The sequence below is a fragment of the Macaca fascicularis genome, chromosome 7 (genome assembly GCF_037993035.2).
Source record: "Macaca fascicularis isolate 582-1 chromosome 7, T2T-MFA8v1.1".
In the NCBI taxonomy this organism is placed as follows: domain Eukaryota; kingdom Metazoa; phylum Chordata; class Mammalia; order Primates; family Cercopithecidae; genus Macaca; species Macaca fascicularis.
Window position 1 is genome coordinate 138,925,615 of NC_088381.1, and position 16,229 is coordinate 138,941,843.

Sequence of the window (16,229 nt, forward strand, 5' to 3'; positions counted from 1 at the left end):
GTGTCCTACCAGAGAGGAGTGTAAAAGAGTTGACAACGTGAAAAGAAATTAAAAACATTTTTAATTGCTGTTATTAGTTCAGATTTGCAATAAGGTATAAAATGATGGAAAAGAGATAGAAGGCTAATTCACTCGCCAAGCTTTTTCCTTACCACTGTAAACCCTGACGTTTCTTTCCTGTTCAAGTATTCAGCTCTTGTTCATTGGCCCCATTATCTATAATATATTGTACTTCCTCAGTTTAGAGAAATAATAATGTTCATACCTATGTCATAATTTATTGTATACCAATGATTATTAAATAAGCCAACTTTTTTCTCACACTTTTTTTTTCAGTTAGCAAATTACTGTAGAGTAAATCATTCATTTGCTTGAAGATAACTTTTTTAGAGAACTCTGAAGCCCTTGAAAGCTTCCTCAAAAAGGAAAATGACATGAAACTGCATAAGAATCTGGCCCATTTATACCATCAGGAAAATAACTCAGAATGAGATATGTTTTTAATGGTGAACTATTACTGCTTTCCTATATAAATGATGACACATATCTAGTTTGTTTTAAAGACCAACACTTTTCGTTAAAATAAATTATTGATCTTATTTTTTTAACCTTAGAATATTTAGTCTAAATACAAATTTTGTTTCAGCATAACATTTTGACATTTATACTACTAACAGCAAAGTTGTTTTTTTCCTTGTACTGATTTTAGCAACTCAAAGAAAAAATATTATATCTTAGAGAACTTCCTAAAACCAGGTGATACTGTTTTCAGATAGCCAAAGAACCATGTTTTAAATCTTTTAGTTTATCCCAGACACTTTCCCCGATGAAATAATATTGTAGCATTGGAAAAAAATTATTGGCAATGAAAATTGCTCTTAAGTATGCGAATTCAAATCATATCGTATTTTTATTTTGGCTGGAAGGAGCAATCTAATGATCTTCAGTAATCTTTTTTTGATAAGTTATAAGCATAAATGAGAAAAGCTATGGTTAAAAACTGAGGTTTCAAGAATTAAAGTTTGAAACTCATCTAAATGATAAATCATGTCTAACTCGCAAATTTGTAAGTATCTGAGAGCTCACAGAAGTTGACAGTTGATTAAAGTACTGCTTTTTAAAAACATTTTATTTGTAGTTTGGTACTAAATTTGAGTTGTAAAATTTTTCTTTCTCATCACATTGACAAACTACTTCATACGTTAGATGACATGTAGTCTTCTTGATTTATACTGCCTTGTTAGATGCAGCCACGATGATGTGGTTTGAGAAACTTCATGTGTGGCTTCTTTTTGTGGAGAAGAATATAATCTATCCATTGATTGTTCTCAATGAACTGAGCAGCAGTGCAGAGACAATTGCTAGTCCAAAGAAACTGGATACAGAGTAAGTATAATAGTCTTCTAATATTGTCTGACTACTGGGGGCTGTTATAAACAATGTCTTAAGTTGTTGATCAAATATTAAATAATTGTTTCCTTCATGCAAGGCACTGTGAGATTAAAAATTTAGGTGACATTTTGTCCTTGACTTCCCTTTTTTAAACATTTGTTTCTGCTGTTAGCATATTCTCTACTCCAGACATCTCATTGTCAATTGATATTTTATGAGAGGACATTTTAAAAATAAGGTTAATTTTTAATATTAGATGGCTATTTTGATGCACTGTGTAACTTACACCATATAAATGGTCAGTTGCCTCCATAGTCATCTGATGAGCCTGCCTAATAGAGTAGGTGCCTATTGTTGAGTCTGCATTAATGTTTTTCATTTGCTAAATGCAGTTGGTGTTAAAGTAATAGAAATATTGAGAAAATAGAGAATCAGATGTCAGAATTATAATACGATTATTTTTAAAACATGGTCCCTTATATAAAGGATAAGAATCATAATGAATAGAATTAAAAGGGAATAGTCAGATACTTTGAGGATGTGATTTATCTAGCTGTATACATCATTTTTGGAAGCTTACATTTAATGTATATATTGTAGGCTTAGTAAAGTAAATGGTGAATTTTATTTTAAGTTACTGTCTCTTCTAATGTTTTCAGTCATGAGTTGATTTGTGTTTTCTTTGTGTCACAGATTAGGTGCTTTAATGATCACCATTGCTGGTTTGAAGTTGCTACGATCCTCTTTTAGCAGCCCTACATATCAGTATGTCACAGTCATCTTTACTGTGCTCTTTTTCAAATTTGACTATGAAGCTTTTTCAGAGACCATGCTGTTGGATCTCTTCTTTATGTCCATACTCTTCAACAAGGTAATTTATCACTGAAAGGAATATCCTTATCTATAAAAACTATCTCCCTGAGTTATATGCTATTTAGTCAGGATTTTTCTTACATTTCATTTGATTTATTATTGTTTAAGTTATCTCTCTTCAACCAGTTATTTAGGAGCACATTGGAATCCCTAAACAAAGATAGTCACTGTGATTTATAAAAGATATATTTCTTGCTATCACTGAGAAGATAAGATTAAGTTATATAAAACAATTAGAGAAACATTAATAAGTATATATTTTGAAATATATAGAATCTCTCAAAAAGTATATAGTTTTGAATAATTTTAGAAACAGAAGTGGTAATAATTGAATTGGGCTCTGTAGGCCAGTGAAACAGGTAGATGCTGAGGAGATTGAGGCTAGGTGGGAGCAGTCAGAAATTAGATTGATGTGACATTTGCAGAATACTCTGAACTTTACAGGCTGCTGCTAAAATTCATTATCCACCCATAAGATAGATGTTCTTAGGCCTTTTACAAATTAGATGGTAAAATCTTGGTCCTCTGCCTCCTAACCCAAGAATCATTTTGCTGAATCACACTACCTTTCTCAATGAAATAGGCTGTACAGTCAGATTATTTGTCAGTGAAATAGTGATTAAATTTCATGTTAACACTGACCACATACAAAGGACTTTGACATATATTATCCCATTTGATAGGTAACAGAGAGCTGAAGCAAATGAACAGCTACAAAACACAATGAAATTCCAATTTTAGGAAAGTTAGCCTGGTCAGCCACATTTGGCTTCAGTTGGGGAAGAGAGAACCTAAAGGTACGGAGAACAGCTTAAGCGATGATGGCAGTAATTCAGATGTGATAGTAGTCTGATCTAGGATGGGGAACAGTAAAAATGGAAAGCCATTTCACTGATAGTCAATTTCAATATTGTGACAAATAGCTTCGAAAATATTTCGGTATTATATCTGTTCAGTCACTAATTTGCATTTTTATCATGTATTTCCTCTTCTAGTGAGTATGGTTATTAACCAAAGGAGGAAGCCAGAAAGTTAATCAGAGAATTGTATAAAGAAGCATGTGGTTTCTCACAAACTCAAATATTTAGATTGAAAATTGTATTTCATCTTATACTGGTTGGAAAAAAGTGAAAGTTGCAGTAAAATATAAAGTAAATAATCTTTGAAATATAGTTGCTACACTTAACTCTGCATTAGTTTGGATTTTCTTAATACTTTTATTGTTAAACATACTTTTTAAAACAAAAAACTGTTTTAGAACTGTTCTAGATGCTTAAGCTACACCAATGAACAAAACAGAGAAAGCTGTCCCTTTGAGTTTGTATTCGAATTGGTCAGTAGATAGAATTTAACAGTGACAATCGGTGGTATTCAAGGGATTTCTTCAGATATATTTTTTACTTTAAGATATCATTGTAAGGTATATCATGGATTTAATAACCTTTTAATAAAAATTACATGTATAAAAAAATCCCTTTACCTACCAACCCTTACATATTGTTACATATTGTTCTTTTCTTTAATGTTACAGTTAAAATTGAAGTACAGTTTGTTTCACACTTAGAATCTGAAGAGGTTTCTGAGTCATTGCTTTTAAGTCATTGTAATGGCATCATGATGATATATACACGCTGCTTTTACTTACCATGATCCTGATTACATTAGTGCCGAGGTCTGCATAATTTTGAGTCATGGCAAAAATAATTTTGAATCATGGCAAAAATACTGCAGTTCATCTACAATTTTTTAATTGGTTGGAGTTGTGATTTCTTTTTTTAAATTGGAAGTTAAGTAAGTTCATTTGTAAATCAGTTAAAGTATTTTAAAGGATGAGGGGATTGTTGCCTAATCATGCAGAGGCAGTCTTGGACAAGTACAGCAACTCTGATTCAGCATTGAAAAACTGCTCAACTGTAACATATCCAATCTTAAATAAAATTAAAATGTGTATCCTGTTTCCACTGACAGCAATTAAGGTTATGAACAGATGCCTAGTATACACAACTAAATTTCTATGGAAACAGACGGTGACAACTGTATTACAGCTGCTGTTTTCACATTCCTTTTGACATTACGTTTAAAACATACTCAGTTTCCATAGCACTAAAATTTGCGGAAAATGTGTCTTAGAATAAAATAAATATATGTATTACTTTAGCTTTGCAGACATCTTGATTTTTTTTTTCAAGAACAATTATTTGACTGCTTTCTACCTTTCTTTGTTTTGCTTGTAGTAGCGTAATATGGCCAGTAGAGGGCATAGAATTTTTTTTTTTTTTTTTAAACAGATGAAACATAAATCCATATATAGCTACCTATCTTTACTTAGAAAGTGTCTTTACTCAGAAATAAGTGCAGCATTTAGGCAGTTGATATATCTTTTCCTATTATGCAAATGGCAAATAATTTCAATGCCATTTCCCTATTAGGAGGAAAATACATTTTACAGATTTTTCATTTTCTAATTCAAATATCTGATAAGTTTTTTTTTTTTTTTTTTTTTTTTTTTACTGACAGCTATTCTTTTCCTCCTGCAGCTTTGGGAACTCCTTTATAAACTGCAGTTCGTGTATACCTATATTGCCCCGTGGCAGATCACATGGGGTTCTGCTTTCCATGCCTTTGCTCAGCCTTTTGCAGTTCCTCGTATCCTTCTAATTAAAGTTTAATAAGAATGGGCAGTCATATCCTTGACAAGAACGTTGGTTTATAGGCATAATCTTTCACAGGCATAGATAAAGTTTACTGTGTAATAAATTGTCAAAAATTCATAATCTTGGCCGGGCGCAGTGGCTCACGCCTGTAATCCCAGCACTTTGGGAGGCCGAGGCGGGCGGATCACCTGAGGTTGGGAGTTTGAGACCAGCCTGACCAACATGGACAAACCCCATCTCCTCTGAAAATACTAAATTAGCCGGGTGTGGTGACACATGCCTGTAATCCCAGCTACTCGGGAGGCTGAGGCAGGAGAATCTCTTGAACCCAGGAGGTGGAGGTTGCGGTGAGCCGAGATCGCGCCATTGCACTCCAGCCTGGGCAGCAAGAGTGAAACTCTGTCTCAAAAAAAAAAAAAAAAAAACCATAACCTTTTATATCCACACCTATACTGTTGATTGTTTAACTTGTATTAATATCTGTAGCCCACAGATCATCTGAACATAAGAAAAGTATTCAGGTTTTGTAAGAAAGTAATGCTGATTTTAAATCTTACATTTGCATATGTGAATATTAAAGTCCAGGAATCTTTAATACATAAAAGAAATGTTTAGTATTATTTTTTAATAAATGAAAGTACAAAACATTTTTTCATAATGTGATATGAAACTGATAGAATTAAACTTCTGTAAAAAATTTTCTACTCCCACTATTTCTTAGTGTTTTCTAAATAATAGTAAGGGAGTAAGGGTTAGTAACCACATTGATATGGAAAGACAGACTTACGGTATCTGCAAGCTTTAGTTTTAACCTTGTGGAAAATTGAACTCTAACATCTCTTCCCAAGATTAATATATGAACTTTTACTAAATACGTATTAGCAAATATTGATTTGGCTCCTTTGAAAACATCATACCAGGTTGAACTTTCTGTACGTCTTTCTGTTGGTGACCCCTTAATGGCTGCCCAGCGATACCTTCTTTTGTATTCTTCTGGTGACCCTCAGTTCTCTAATTGATGTGATCTAAATGTATCTGCTAGGTTTTTGTGAGGTTTTTTTGGTATCTGTGCTCAGATGAATTTCATTGTCCTTAACTAGTTTTCCCATAGATTCAGCCATGCTGTTTATTCAGGCTGCTGTCTCGGCCTTCTTCTCTACTCCACTGAACCCCTTTCTGGGAAGTGCAATATTCATCACTTCATATGTCCGACCTGTGAAATTCTGGGAGAGAGACTATAAGTGAGTAAAGTAAAACACTTGAAAGACAATTTTTATCTTTTCTACTAGGAAAAACTATTGACAGCATTATTATTAGAATTTATAGTTCATAATTTATTGTGTTGAAATATTTGTTTTTGCTAAAACTTTATAAATATTTTTAAAATTTGAAAAGTGTATAAAAAAAGAGGCCAGAGGAAATTACTTTTTATTTTTTATTTTTCTTGTCTTTTTTTTTAAACAGTATCTCATTCTGTTGCCCAGGCTGGAGTGCAGTGGTGCGTCTCGGCTCACTACAACTTCCGCCTCCTGGGGGCTCAAGTGATCCTCCTGCCTCAGCCTCCCGAATAGCAGGGACTACAGGCTTGAGCCACCACGCCAGCTAATTTTGGTATTTTTTATAGAGACAGAGTTTCACAATGTTGCCTATACTGCTCTCAAACTCCTGAGCTCAAGCGACCCACCTGCCTCAGCCTCCCAAAGTGTTAGGATTACAAGCTTGAGCCACTGTGCCCAACCATTTTTTTCTACTTAGAAGATATTTTTAAACATTGTTCTGATTGAATATGTTCATTTTTATATTTTTTCTTTCAGTGATATTAGAATTATTTCACATTAATAATACTCTGCAACTTTTTGCTATATAATATCATTATAACAGTCATCATAATGAGTTATAGTTTTTTTAGAAATACCTGGCTATTTCTAAAGCTAAATTTTTATAGGTTATTTCTGCTATTTTGAGAAGATAAGTTTTTAATGACCATCTTTGTGCATGAATTATTTTCTCCATTTAGGCTTAGTTCCTTGGGCTAGCTATTTAATCTAAAGCTTAGTAACTGTATTTGTATGTAATCTCTCCAAATTTCATTTTATTTCAGAAAACATTCCTAGAAGGGAATGCTTTTAGGAGTTATGAGTTATGGAGCATAAACATTTTAAAGGCTTTTAATGTATATTAACACATTGGTTTAGAAAGAGCTTGTACTAATTCATAATTCTACTGACCATCTCCATTACTGTCTTTCTCTCTATACTTTCACAAATTGGCATATTTAATAGGTGAAAATTGTAATCTCACCTTTTAAACAGTGGACTAGTTTGTAGGTTTGAAACTAAATCTCTGGTCCTTTATCTAAAACCACACATGGTATTTCCCATTTTGGTGAATTTCGGTGTTGTTTATTATTATTATTATTCTGGACCAGTTAGCCCAAAGTAATGTTCAATGGCTGCAGTTCTTAACTTTTTGGATTTAGAACCCCTTTATACTCTTTTTTTTCTTTTCTTTTTCTTTTTTTGAGACAGAGTTTTGCCCTTGTCATCCAGGCTGCAGTGCAATGGCACAATCTCGACTCACTGCAACCTCCGCCTCCTGGAGTGCAATGGCGCCATCTTGACTCACTGCAACCTCCGCCTCCCAGGTTCAAGCAATTCTCCTGCCTCAGCCTCCCGAGTAGCTGGGATTACAGGCACCCACCAGCACGCCTGGCTATTTTTTATGTTTTTAGTAGAGAGGGGTTTCACCATGTTGACCAGGCTGATCTTGAACTCCTGAGCTCAGGTGATCCACCCGCTTCGGCCTCCCAAAGTGCTGGGATTACAGGCGTGAGCCACTGTGCCCGGCCTTATCCTCTTAAAAGTTATTGGAAACACTAGAGTTTTAAAAATACGGATTTTATCTACTAATATTTACTAGAGTGGGAAGAAAAACTCAAAAATTTCAAATGTTTACTTATTAACTAATTTAAAAATAACAATGATGTATCTATTGTATATTTGTGTAAATAACATTTTAAAGTTATGAATAACTATATTTACACTCCCCCAAAAAATTAGTGAGAAGAGTGGCCTTGTTACATAGTTTTGCAAATCTCTTAATGTCTGGCATATTAAAAGACAGGTGGATTCTCGTGTCTACCTATACATTCAATCATCTGCAGTATATTGTTTTGATTGAAGTATCTGAAAAAAAAATTCAGCTTCACACTCACCGTGTTGGCCAGGCTGGTCTGGAACTCCTGACCTGAAGTGATCCACCTGCCTTGGCCTCCCAAAGTCCTGGGATTACAGGCATGAGTCACCTTGCCCAGGCAAAAAAGAAGTATTCTAGTAGCCTTTTAAGACAATCCTGGATATTTTTCTTTGATTTTTCACTGAAACCCAAGAAATGGGAGCTTCTTAAAAGTTACTTGCAATATGGAATCTAAAACCATGTCTGTGAACTTTTGGAACTATATGACATCAAAATCCACTCATCTGTCTTACACCCTGAATGGATCCCATGCATACTTTTGTAACATTTTATATTGGTCATTTGGAAAATACTACTTCACTGAGTAATGTAGATTTTCTAAATGTTGACACATTTTATTATGTAATGATGTTTAAAATATGTTCATTGGTATCACCACCAATCAGAAAGAAATTTTAATTATTGGGAAGCTGTCAAGCTTATCGTGGTAGATAGGAGTTTCCCAAATTTTCATTTTTGTTTGAAAATTCAGATTTTTGTTATTGTCAACAGGTATTGCCGGTTGTTTTCCTTGAAATAACAGGCTCACTTTCTTTATTTTTGGGAAATATCTGTCAAATGACCACATCTAAATAATCTCATAATTTTTCCATCAGGGTTAAGTAAAAATGGTGTTCCAAGAAAAAAACACAGCTAGTTCAGCTCAGAGGTCAAGCAGTTGCACAAATGCTTCCCCTCATGACAGCCAATGTACTTCAGAAGGCAGCAGAAGTGCTTCATATATATTTTCTCATTTTGCCATACAGAGTATTAAAAAGGCCTGTACTGTGAGTTGAGATTTAATAAGTTTGATACTTTTTACTGCTTCATTAGGGACATATTTATGTGCAACTTGGATTTTTTGTTTGCTTTATTGTGCAAGTGTAGCAGCGAAGGGTAGAACAGTTTGGTGCTGCTGCCTTGATTCATGCCCAGGCACCACAGTCTTACCCACCATTGCTTTAGTACCACCAGTGCAGTTGTCAACACAATGTAAAAAGCAAGTAACAGCTCAGTGTTACTTTGAAAATAGTTTTGATCTGGAAAACTGCCCAAAAGAGCCTTAGGTTCTATGGACCACATTTTGGGAACTACTGTTCCAAAGAACATTGCATCACTGAGCATTAATAGATTATACCTTCCTTTGGCAAAGAATGTTCTCACCTCTTTGAATTTTTAAGAACCATGTACAGTATACATTTTTTTCATCCTGGTCAGCTTTTTTATCACAGTGCGTGCATAGATATCTTTCCATACACTGTACAGTAAAAAAAAAAAATCTGCTGTGTTCATGTGTGGTGAAGGGGGGAGAATTTTAATTCCTAAAAGTGTGCTAACAAGGCGTTTTATTGTTATACTAATCACAGGTTTTTTCCAGAGATTTTCATAAAGTGGTAACCTTTATTTTATATGTTTCCTATAGTTTCTCCCTCACTCTTAATTGTTAAATATTTTTTAATGTAAAGAAAGTTACTAAAAATGTTTTATTTTCTTTAGCACAAAACGAGTGGATCATTCAAATACCAGACTGGCTTCCCAGCTTGATAGAAATCCAGGTAATAGCTGTATTTGTGAATAAGGAGGCAAGTCTAAGGATTTGTTTTTATATATATATATGTTTATATTCACTCCTAACTTGTTGGGAATCCTCTATGAATCCCAAATATTCACTTTTAAAAACTAAGTATTTGTTTTACTTTTGCAAAACATATATGAATTACAGTATCTACAATTTATATATCCACCGTTTATAAAATGCATCTTAAGAAAGCTTATAAGAATGAAAAATTCCATTCAAAGATAGTTCTTACATAGGATAAAATGTAGAAAAATGTTAAAATAAAACTGGTCAGATGTTTTCAAGGGTCTGTAATCAGACTGACACATGTTTTATTAATATGTTTCCTTCCACCCTTCCCTCAATGTTTAGGTCAATATTAATTTAATTTGATTCAGTTTATTGTGTACAGAGATGTCATCAAGTGGGGGCATATGCCAGTCAGGATAGAGCTTTAGTGGGTGACACCTTGCTGGTGTTACCATTATCTAAAGTGTGGTTCTTAGTCTTATCATTTGGGAAACATCATTTTATTGGCCCACTCAATAGTAATCTGTCACAGAGAATGAGAGATTAGCATATCAACCAGAACCTCAGTGTATTAATTTACTAAAATGAATATTACTCTCAAATACACTGGAATATTTGCGTCCATTTGACTCATAAATTCCCTCAAATCTGATTAATTCTCAGTGATAACATTGGACTAAGGAGAACTAGTTATTTGATACTAATGACCATCATCATCATGTTCTGGTAGAGAAAATAAGCATTTCAGCTCTAGTATGTGCTTGTAAGGGGCTAGATTTATCTTGCTGATGACGCCATTCTGCATAACCAAAGGCCATGTCCTGAATCAGTATATACATTTTTGTGTTGTGCTGACATAGAATTGATACAGCCATTGTGTTGACATTAGAATTTGGAGTTTCCTTTCATTATTTTATTCAGTTAGGCTAGGTTTAAAATAATTATTACACTTTGAATATCTTACCGTTCTGCAATACTATACTTGGGGCATGCATTTACAGATTATTGCTTTGCATGAGTTACTTCTAGAGATGGTCATATAATCTATTAAGTGATGTTTATTTTAATTCCTTCCTTCCTTCCTTCCTTCCTTCCTTCCTTCCTTCCTTCCTTCCTTCCTTCCTTCCTTCCTTCCTCTTTCTCTTTCTTTCTCTTTCTTTCCCTTCCCTTCCCTTCCCTCCCCTCCCCTCCCCTCCCCTCCCCTCCCCTCCCCTCCCCTTCGTCTCAACATGGCTAATATTGACTAACCAACTTCTTTTTGATTGTCTCATTTGTTCAAATCTTGTATTATGTTTTATTTGTTCAAATCTTGTATTATTTTATCTGCTTCCTTTACTAAATAGTCTTTTTGTTCTTCTTCTGAATTCTTTTATTTTTCTCATTTCTCTTACATGGTTTTAATTATAAGGCATATTTTATTGAATAATTGCTAACTGTTGAGGAGGTCGAAAAGTCCTTAGATTGCTTCAAGTCAAATTCTCACATTTTGTGAATGAGAACCATAGATTCTGGGAGGTTATGTGACTTATAAATCTAAATTCATTTTCCTGTGTTTTACTTATGTAGAAACTGTAAGGGTATGAATGTTATTTTCCTTGTCAATAAATATGTGCGAGAAGTTTTTAATATTTTTAACAATCTTGTTTGTCAAGAGGACTTAAGGTGAAATTTAACTTTTTTTTAAATCCCTTTTTATAGGATCAGATGACAACAATCTGAATTCCATCTTTTATGAGCATTTAACTAGATCCCTACAACACAGCCTCTGTGGTGATTTGCTGCTAGGACGATGGGGAAACTACAGTACAGGGGACTGTTTCATCCTTGCCTCTGACTATCTCAATGCATTAGTACACCTTATAGAGATAGGCAATGGTCTGGTCACTTTTCAGCTGCGGGGACTTGAATTCAGAGGTAAGACATTCATTCACCTTTTATTTCTGTAGCATACTCCTGTGGCACCTTACTTTTACATGTTTCTCTCTCAAACCAGAAGTTGTCATAGAATTAGATATTTGGGATTGTGGAATGAGAAAAGTTGTTAAAGAGTAAGTATTAGATTTTTTCACCCACATTCCATATTCCAAGAAGAATCATATTTGCAGTATGGCTTTATATATAAAAGTAGTAGTGTTAGTGTATAGTTGATTTGTTTTCCTGGATATGTTGAATTTCTGTTGTTCTGTGCATGGTTTCTTGCTGGTCCCTTTTGTGACCAGTTGCATAAATTTGTTGGACGGCTAGCAGCATGGAATGCTGAATTTTTGTGTGAGGCAGAATAGTTAACTGAGTTACGTTCATATAGACACCATGCCTTTGTCTTCAACAATTTTTTTAAATTGAGGTGAAATTCACATAAAATTAATGTTTAGGGCGAAGAAATCACAGGAGCATTTAGTACATTCACAGTGTTGGGCAGCCACCACCTCTGTCTCATTCCAGAGCATTTTCATCACTCCAAAATAAAACGCTGTACCCATTAAGTAGTTACTGGCCATTTTCCTTTCGATCAGCCCTCTACAGTTTTATGTACTGATAAAGTTATTTCTTTACAGAAAATCATGCATTCAGAAACATCAACTTGATATTATCAATTCCTGTAAAACTGAATAACATGTAAGCACGAGTAGAAACTGGTTTCATTGGATGTTTCAAGTCCTGTTACTGAATATCTTTCCAGTGTAGGAAACATTTTGACTTAAGAGTTTTCAGAGAGTTTTTTATCTATTCGAAGTGCTTTGGAGCATTTTTAGTCTGGAATAGAAACAAGAAAGCATTTGATTAGAAAGAGGGCGAAGCCAGATCTATAACCCCACAGCTTTATTTTCATCCTAGTGTTGCATAAGAAGGCTTGCACCTTAGCTATGGAGTGTCTATGTTAGTGGAGCAAGTACTAGTCTAGAAGTTACATTGTTGGCTAGAAATAAATCTTTAGCTGTGCAGCACTCAATGGAGTAAATGTTGATGTTTACTTGTGATCTGTTTATAATCCATTCATATTCTCTCATTCTTCAAAATATCCTGTTCTTGTCTTATGAATATTTGTTTCTGCCTCTCCCATCAGAAGCCTAGGACCTTCTGGAGTCTTAACCCCAGGCTGTTCAAACCTAATCCAACTAGGCTCATCCAAAAGTTAGCATACCCTTACCACCATTCCTACTACTGCAGTGACTTTTAGCTTCCTTTTTAAGTTTTGGCACCTGAAGACTTCATCCTTATTTTTAAATTTTAATTTAATTTTTAAAACAAATGTGTTGGGAGGCTGTTTTATCTAACATTTCTACATATGTGAAATGGAAGGGGAGTGTTCTTCTTACCGTCTACTCACTCCGTCATATTGATCAGTAGTTCTCCAAATCAGAAAAGTTATCCAGATTTTCAGTCTCTGGTATTGAGTAGATTCAGATAAACTTTTGGATAAATCTTTTGCTATGTAAATGCTAATTATTTGCCAATCGAAACTCAAATTTGAAAATACAGCAACCTTGACTATTTGAAATCCTATAGATTTGGGTAACAAGGGATACCTTTAATTCTTAACTCAGACATGAGCATTTATTTTCTTTAAGAGACAGGTGTCTTGCTCTGTCACCCAGGCTGGAATGCAGTGTCATGATCACAGCTCACTACATCCGCAAACTCCTGGGCTCAAGGAGTTGCCTCTTGCCTCAGCCTCCTGAGCAGTTGGGACTACAGGTGCACACCACCACTCCTGGCTAATTTTTTTTTAATTTTAATTTTTGTAGAGATGGGAGTCTCACCATCTTGCCAAGACTGGTCTTGAACTCCTGAGCTCAAGTGACCCTCCCACCTTGACCTCCCAAAGTGCTGAGATTGTAGGTGTGAGCCACCACACCCAGCCGGGATTTTTTTAAAGGCACATTTGATCATGGCATTCTTATGCTTAAAATTTTCCAGTGACTTCTCATTGCATTTAAGATAGAATTCAAATGCCCGAACACATCATATAGTACTCTGTGATCTAGCCTCTGCCATTTTCTCCATCCTCACTTTACAGCACTATCCGCACTCACTGTAGCCACACTGGCCTTCTTGCAGTTTCTTAGATGTGCTAAATTATTTGCTAAGGACTCCTTATTGCCCTTCATTTTGCCAGAAAGTACCAGTCATCTCTCTTCCTCCCCTAATCCTCCGTCTGGCTAATTCCTTTGCCTGAATGTCGCTTTCTCAGAGAAGCCTTCTCTAGCCACCTATCGTATGTGATTATCTCGTTTTACCATGTTTTTATTGTTAGATTCTTACACAGTCATGGACTGCAGCAATGGACTGCATATATCACAGTGGTCCCTTAACATTATAATGGAGCTGAAAAATTCCTGTTAGTGACATCGTAGCCATTCTGTCCTATCACAAAGCATTACTTGTGTTTATGGTGATGCTGGTATAAACAAAACTGTGCTACTAGTCATATAAAAATCTAGCACATACAATTATATACACTACATAATACTAGATAATGATAATAAACAACTATGCATTTACTATGTTATACTATACTTTTTATGGTTAGAATGTCCTCCTTGCACTTACAAAAAAAAAGTTTACTTTAGAGCAGTATGTCTTGTTATGCCAGTGGCAGAGTCATACATCTCACATTTACTGTATCTCTTTATTGCATCATTTTCTCTGTACTTGATTTGATCTTGTGTCATTTTGTTTTATGGCCCCTACATGTACCAAATTCACAGCTAATGTTGCCGGGAAGAGGCCACATCGAGTAGATTGACCAGGAAGCTAAATTAAAAGTGGTTAAGGACTATGAAGGTGGCAAATCAGCAATGGTTATTGCCAGGTAATTGTGTCCCATTCCACCATAGCTGTGATCTTGAAGAACAAGAGCAAAGTGACAGAAGCCATTAAAGGATCTGCTTCATTGAAGACAAAAAGATGAACAAAAATTTGAAAAGGGCCTAAATCATATATGGAAAAACTACTGAAGACCAGACACAGAAGCATATTATACCTCTCAGCATCACGACAATCACAGACAAAACAAAAAGTTTGTTTGGGATATTGAAAGAAAAGGTTGAACACAACTACAGTGTTGAATTTTCTGCTAGCTCTGGGTGATTTTATTCAAGAATTGTTATTTATTGCATAATGTGAAAGCTGGTGAATGGTGAGTCTGTAAATGCTGATGTGAAAGCAGCCGAAGAATTTTTGGAAACTCTAGATAAGCTGATTGTGAGGAAAATTACTTCACAGGGCAAATCTTCAGTATAGATGAAAGCTTGCTATTCTGAAAACATACTGGAAAGGACTTTCATCCGTAAAGAGGCCAAGTCAATGCCAGCTTTCAAGTCATTAAGGACAGGATAACAGTCTTGCATGGGAGAAATGTTGCAGGTTACAAATGGATGCCCTTCATGATCTGGCCCAGTGAGAACCCCAGGGCCTTCAAGCTTATCACTAAGCACACACTGCCAGTGTATTGCAGGAGCAATAAGAAGTCTTGAATGACCCAGCTTTTCTTCCTAGATGCCCTCCTGAATTACTCTGCCAGCACAATGGAGAAGTACTGTTTGGAGAATAACATACCATTCAAGATTGTGCCTGTTGTTGATAATGCTTCACACATCCTCCTTTTATTGGTGATCTTTATCCTGGTATCAAAGTGGTATTTCTGCCTCCAAATACCACCTCTCTGATCCAACCGATGGATCAAGAAGTTATAGCAGCTTTTCAGACCTACTGCCTGAGAAGGACATTTACCCAGACTATTTCTGCAACTGAGGAAGACACTGAAAAGACACTGATACAATTCTGGGAGGATTATGTCTATGACTGCATCAAGAACCTTGCTTAGGGTGATGTCACCAATGCGGGTATGAATGGCATCTGGAAGAAGACACTCAAGAGGTTCATCTGTGACTTCAAAGGATTTGCCAAGGATGAAGAGATTGCAAAAATCAACATGGCTGTGGTTGGAGATGGCAAACAACTTTAACCATGGTGTGGACAAGGGTGACATTGATGAGCTCCTAGAGGTGGTTCCTGAGGAACTGGCTAATGAGGGGTTGTTGGAACTGGAACAGGAACTCATAGCTGAAGAACAGACAAGAGAAAGGGAAACTGCTAGAGAAGAAAAAGACGAAACCCAAGAAAATTCACAGTGAAGGGTTTTAGCAGAATCTTTTGCAGACCTCAACAAGCTCCTTAAAATTTTGAAAACATGGACCGTAACACCAAAAGGTTTTCATTAATAGAGAGGAATGTTCTTGCTGCATTATCTGCATACAAGCAAATCTCTGATGAATGAAAGAAACAAACCAAGCAAACTGTTGTGGACACAATTTTTCAAAGAGTGATACCTCCTCAAGAAGAGCCTCAGGCAGGTCCTTCAGGAGGTATCCAGAAGAAGTCATTGTTGTCATAGGAGATGGCAGCTCCATGCATGTCATTGCTTCTGAAGACCTTCCAGTGGGACAAGATGTGGAGGTGGAAGACAGTGATCTTGATGACCCTGA

At 35.4% G+C, this 16,229-nt stretch overlaps 1 protein-coding gene across 15 annotated transcripts in view; it reads left to right on the forward strand.

Annotated features, from left to right (window-relative positions):
- The window catches only part of PCNX1 (pecanex 1), a 210,766-nt gene that overhangs the window by 142,912 nt on the left and 51,625 nt on the right, over nucleotides 1-16,229 (forward strand). For 13 of the 15 annotated variants that reach the window (XM_005561665.4, XM_005561671.5, XM_045396644.3 and 10 more), the window contains 6 exons: nucleotides 1,245-1,386; nucleotides 2,086-2,263; nucleotides 4,803-4,911; nucleotides 6,031-6,160; nucleotides 9,651-9,709; nucleotides 11,440-11,655. In XM_005561665.4, the coding sequence (XP_005561722.1) occupies nucleotides 1,245-1,386; nucleotides 2,086-2,263; nucleotides 4,803-4,911; nucleotides 6,031-6,160; nucleotides 9,651-9,709; nucleotides 11,440-11,655 (834 nt within the window). Of the gene's footprint in view, nucleotides 1-1,244; nucleotides 1,387-2,085; nucleotides 2,264-3,260; nucleotides 3,417-4,782; nucleotides 4,912-6,030; nucleotides 6,161-9,650; nucleotides 9,710-11,439; nucleotides 11,656-16,229 lie in introns of all 15 variants that reach the window. The other 2 variants (XR_012415914.1, XR_012415913.1) reach the window with 2 other exon arrangements.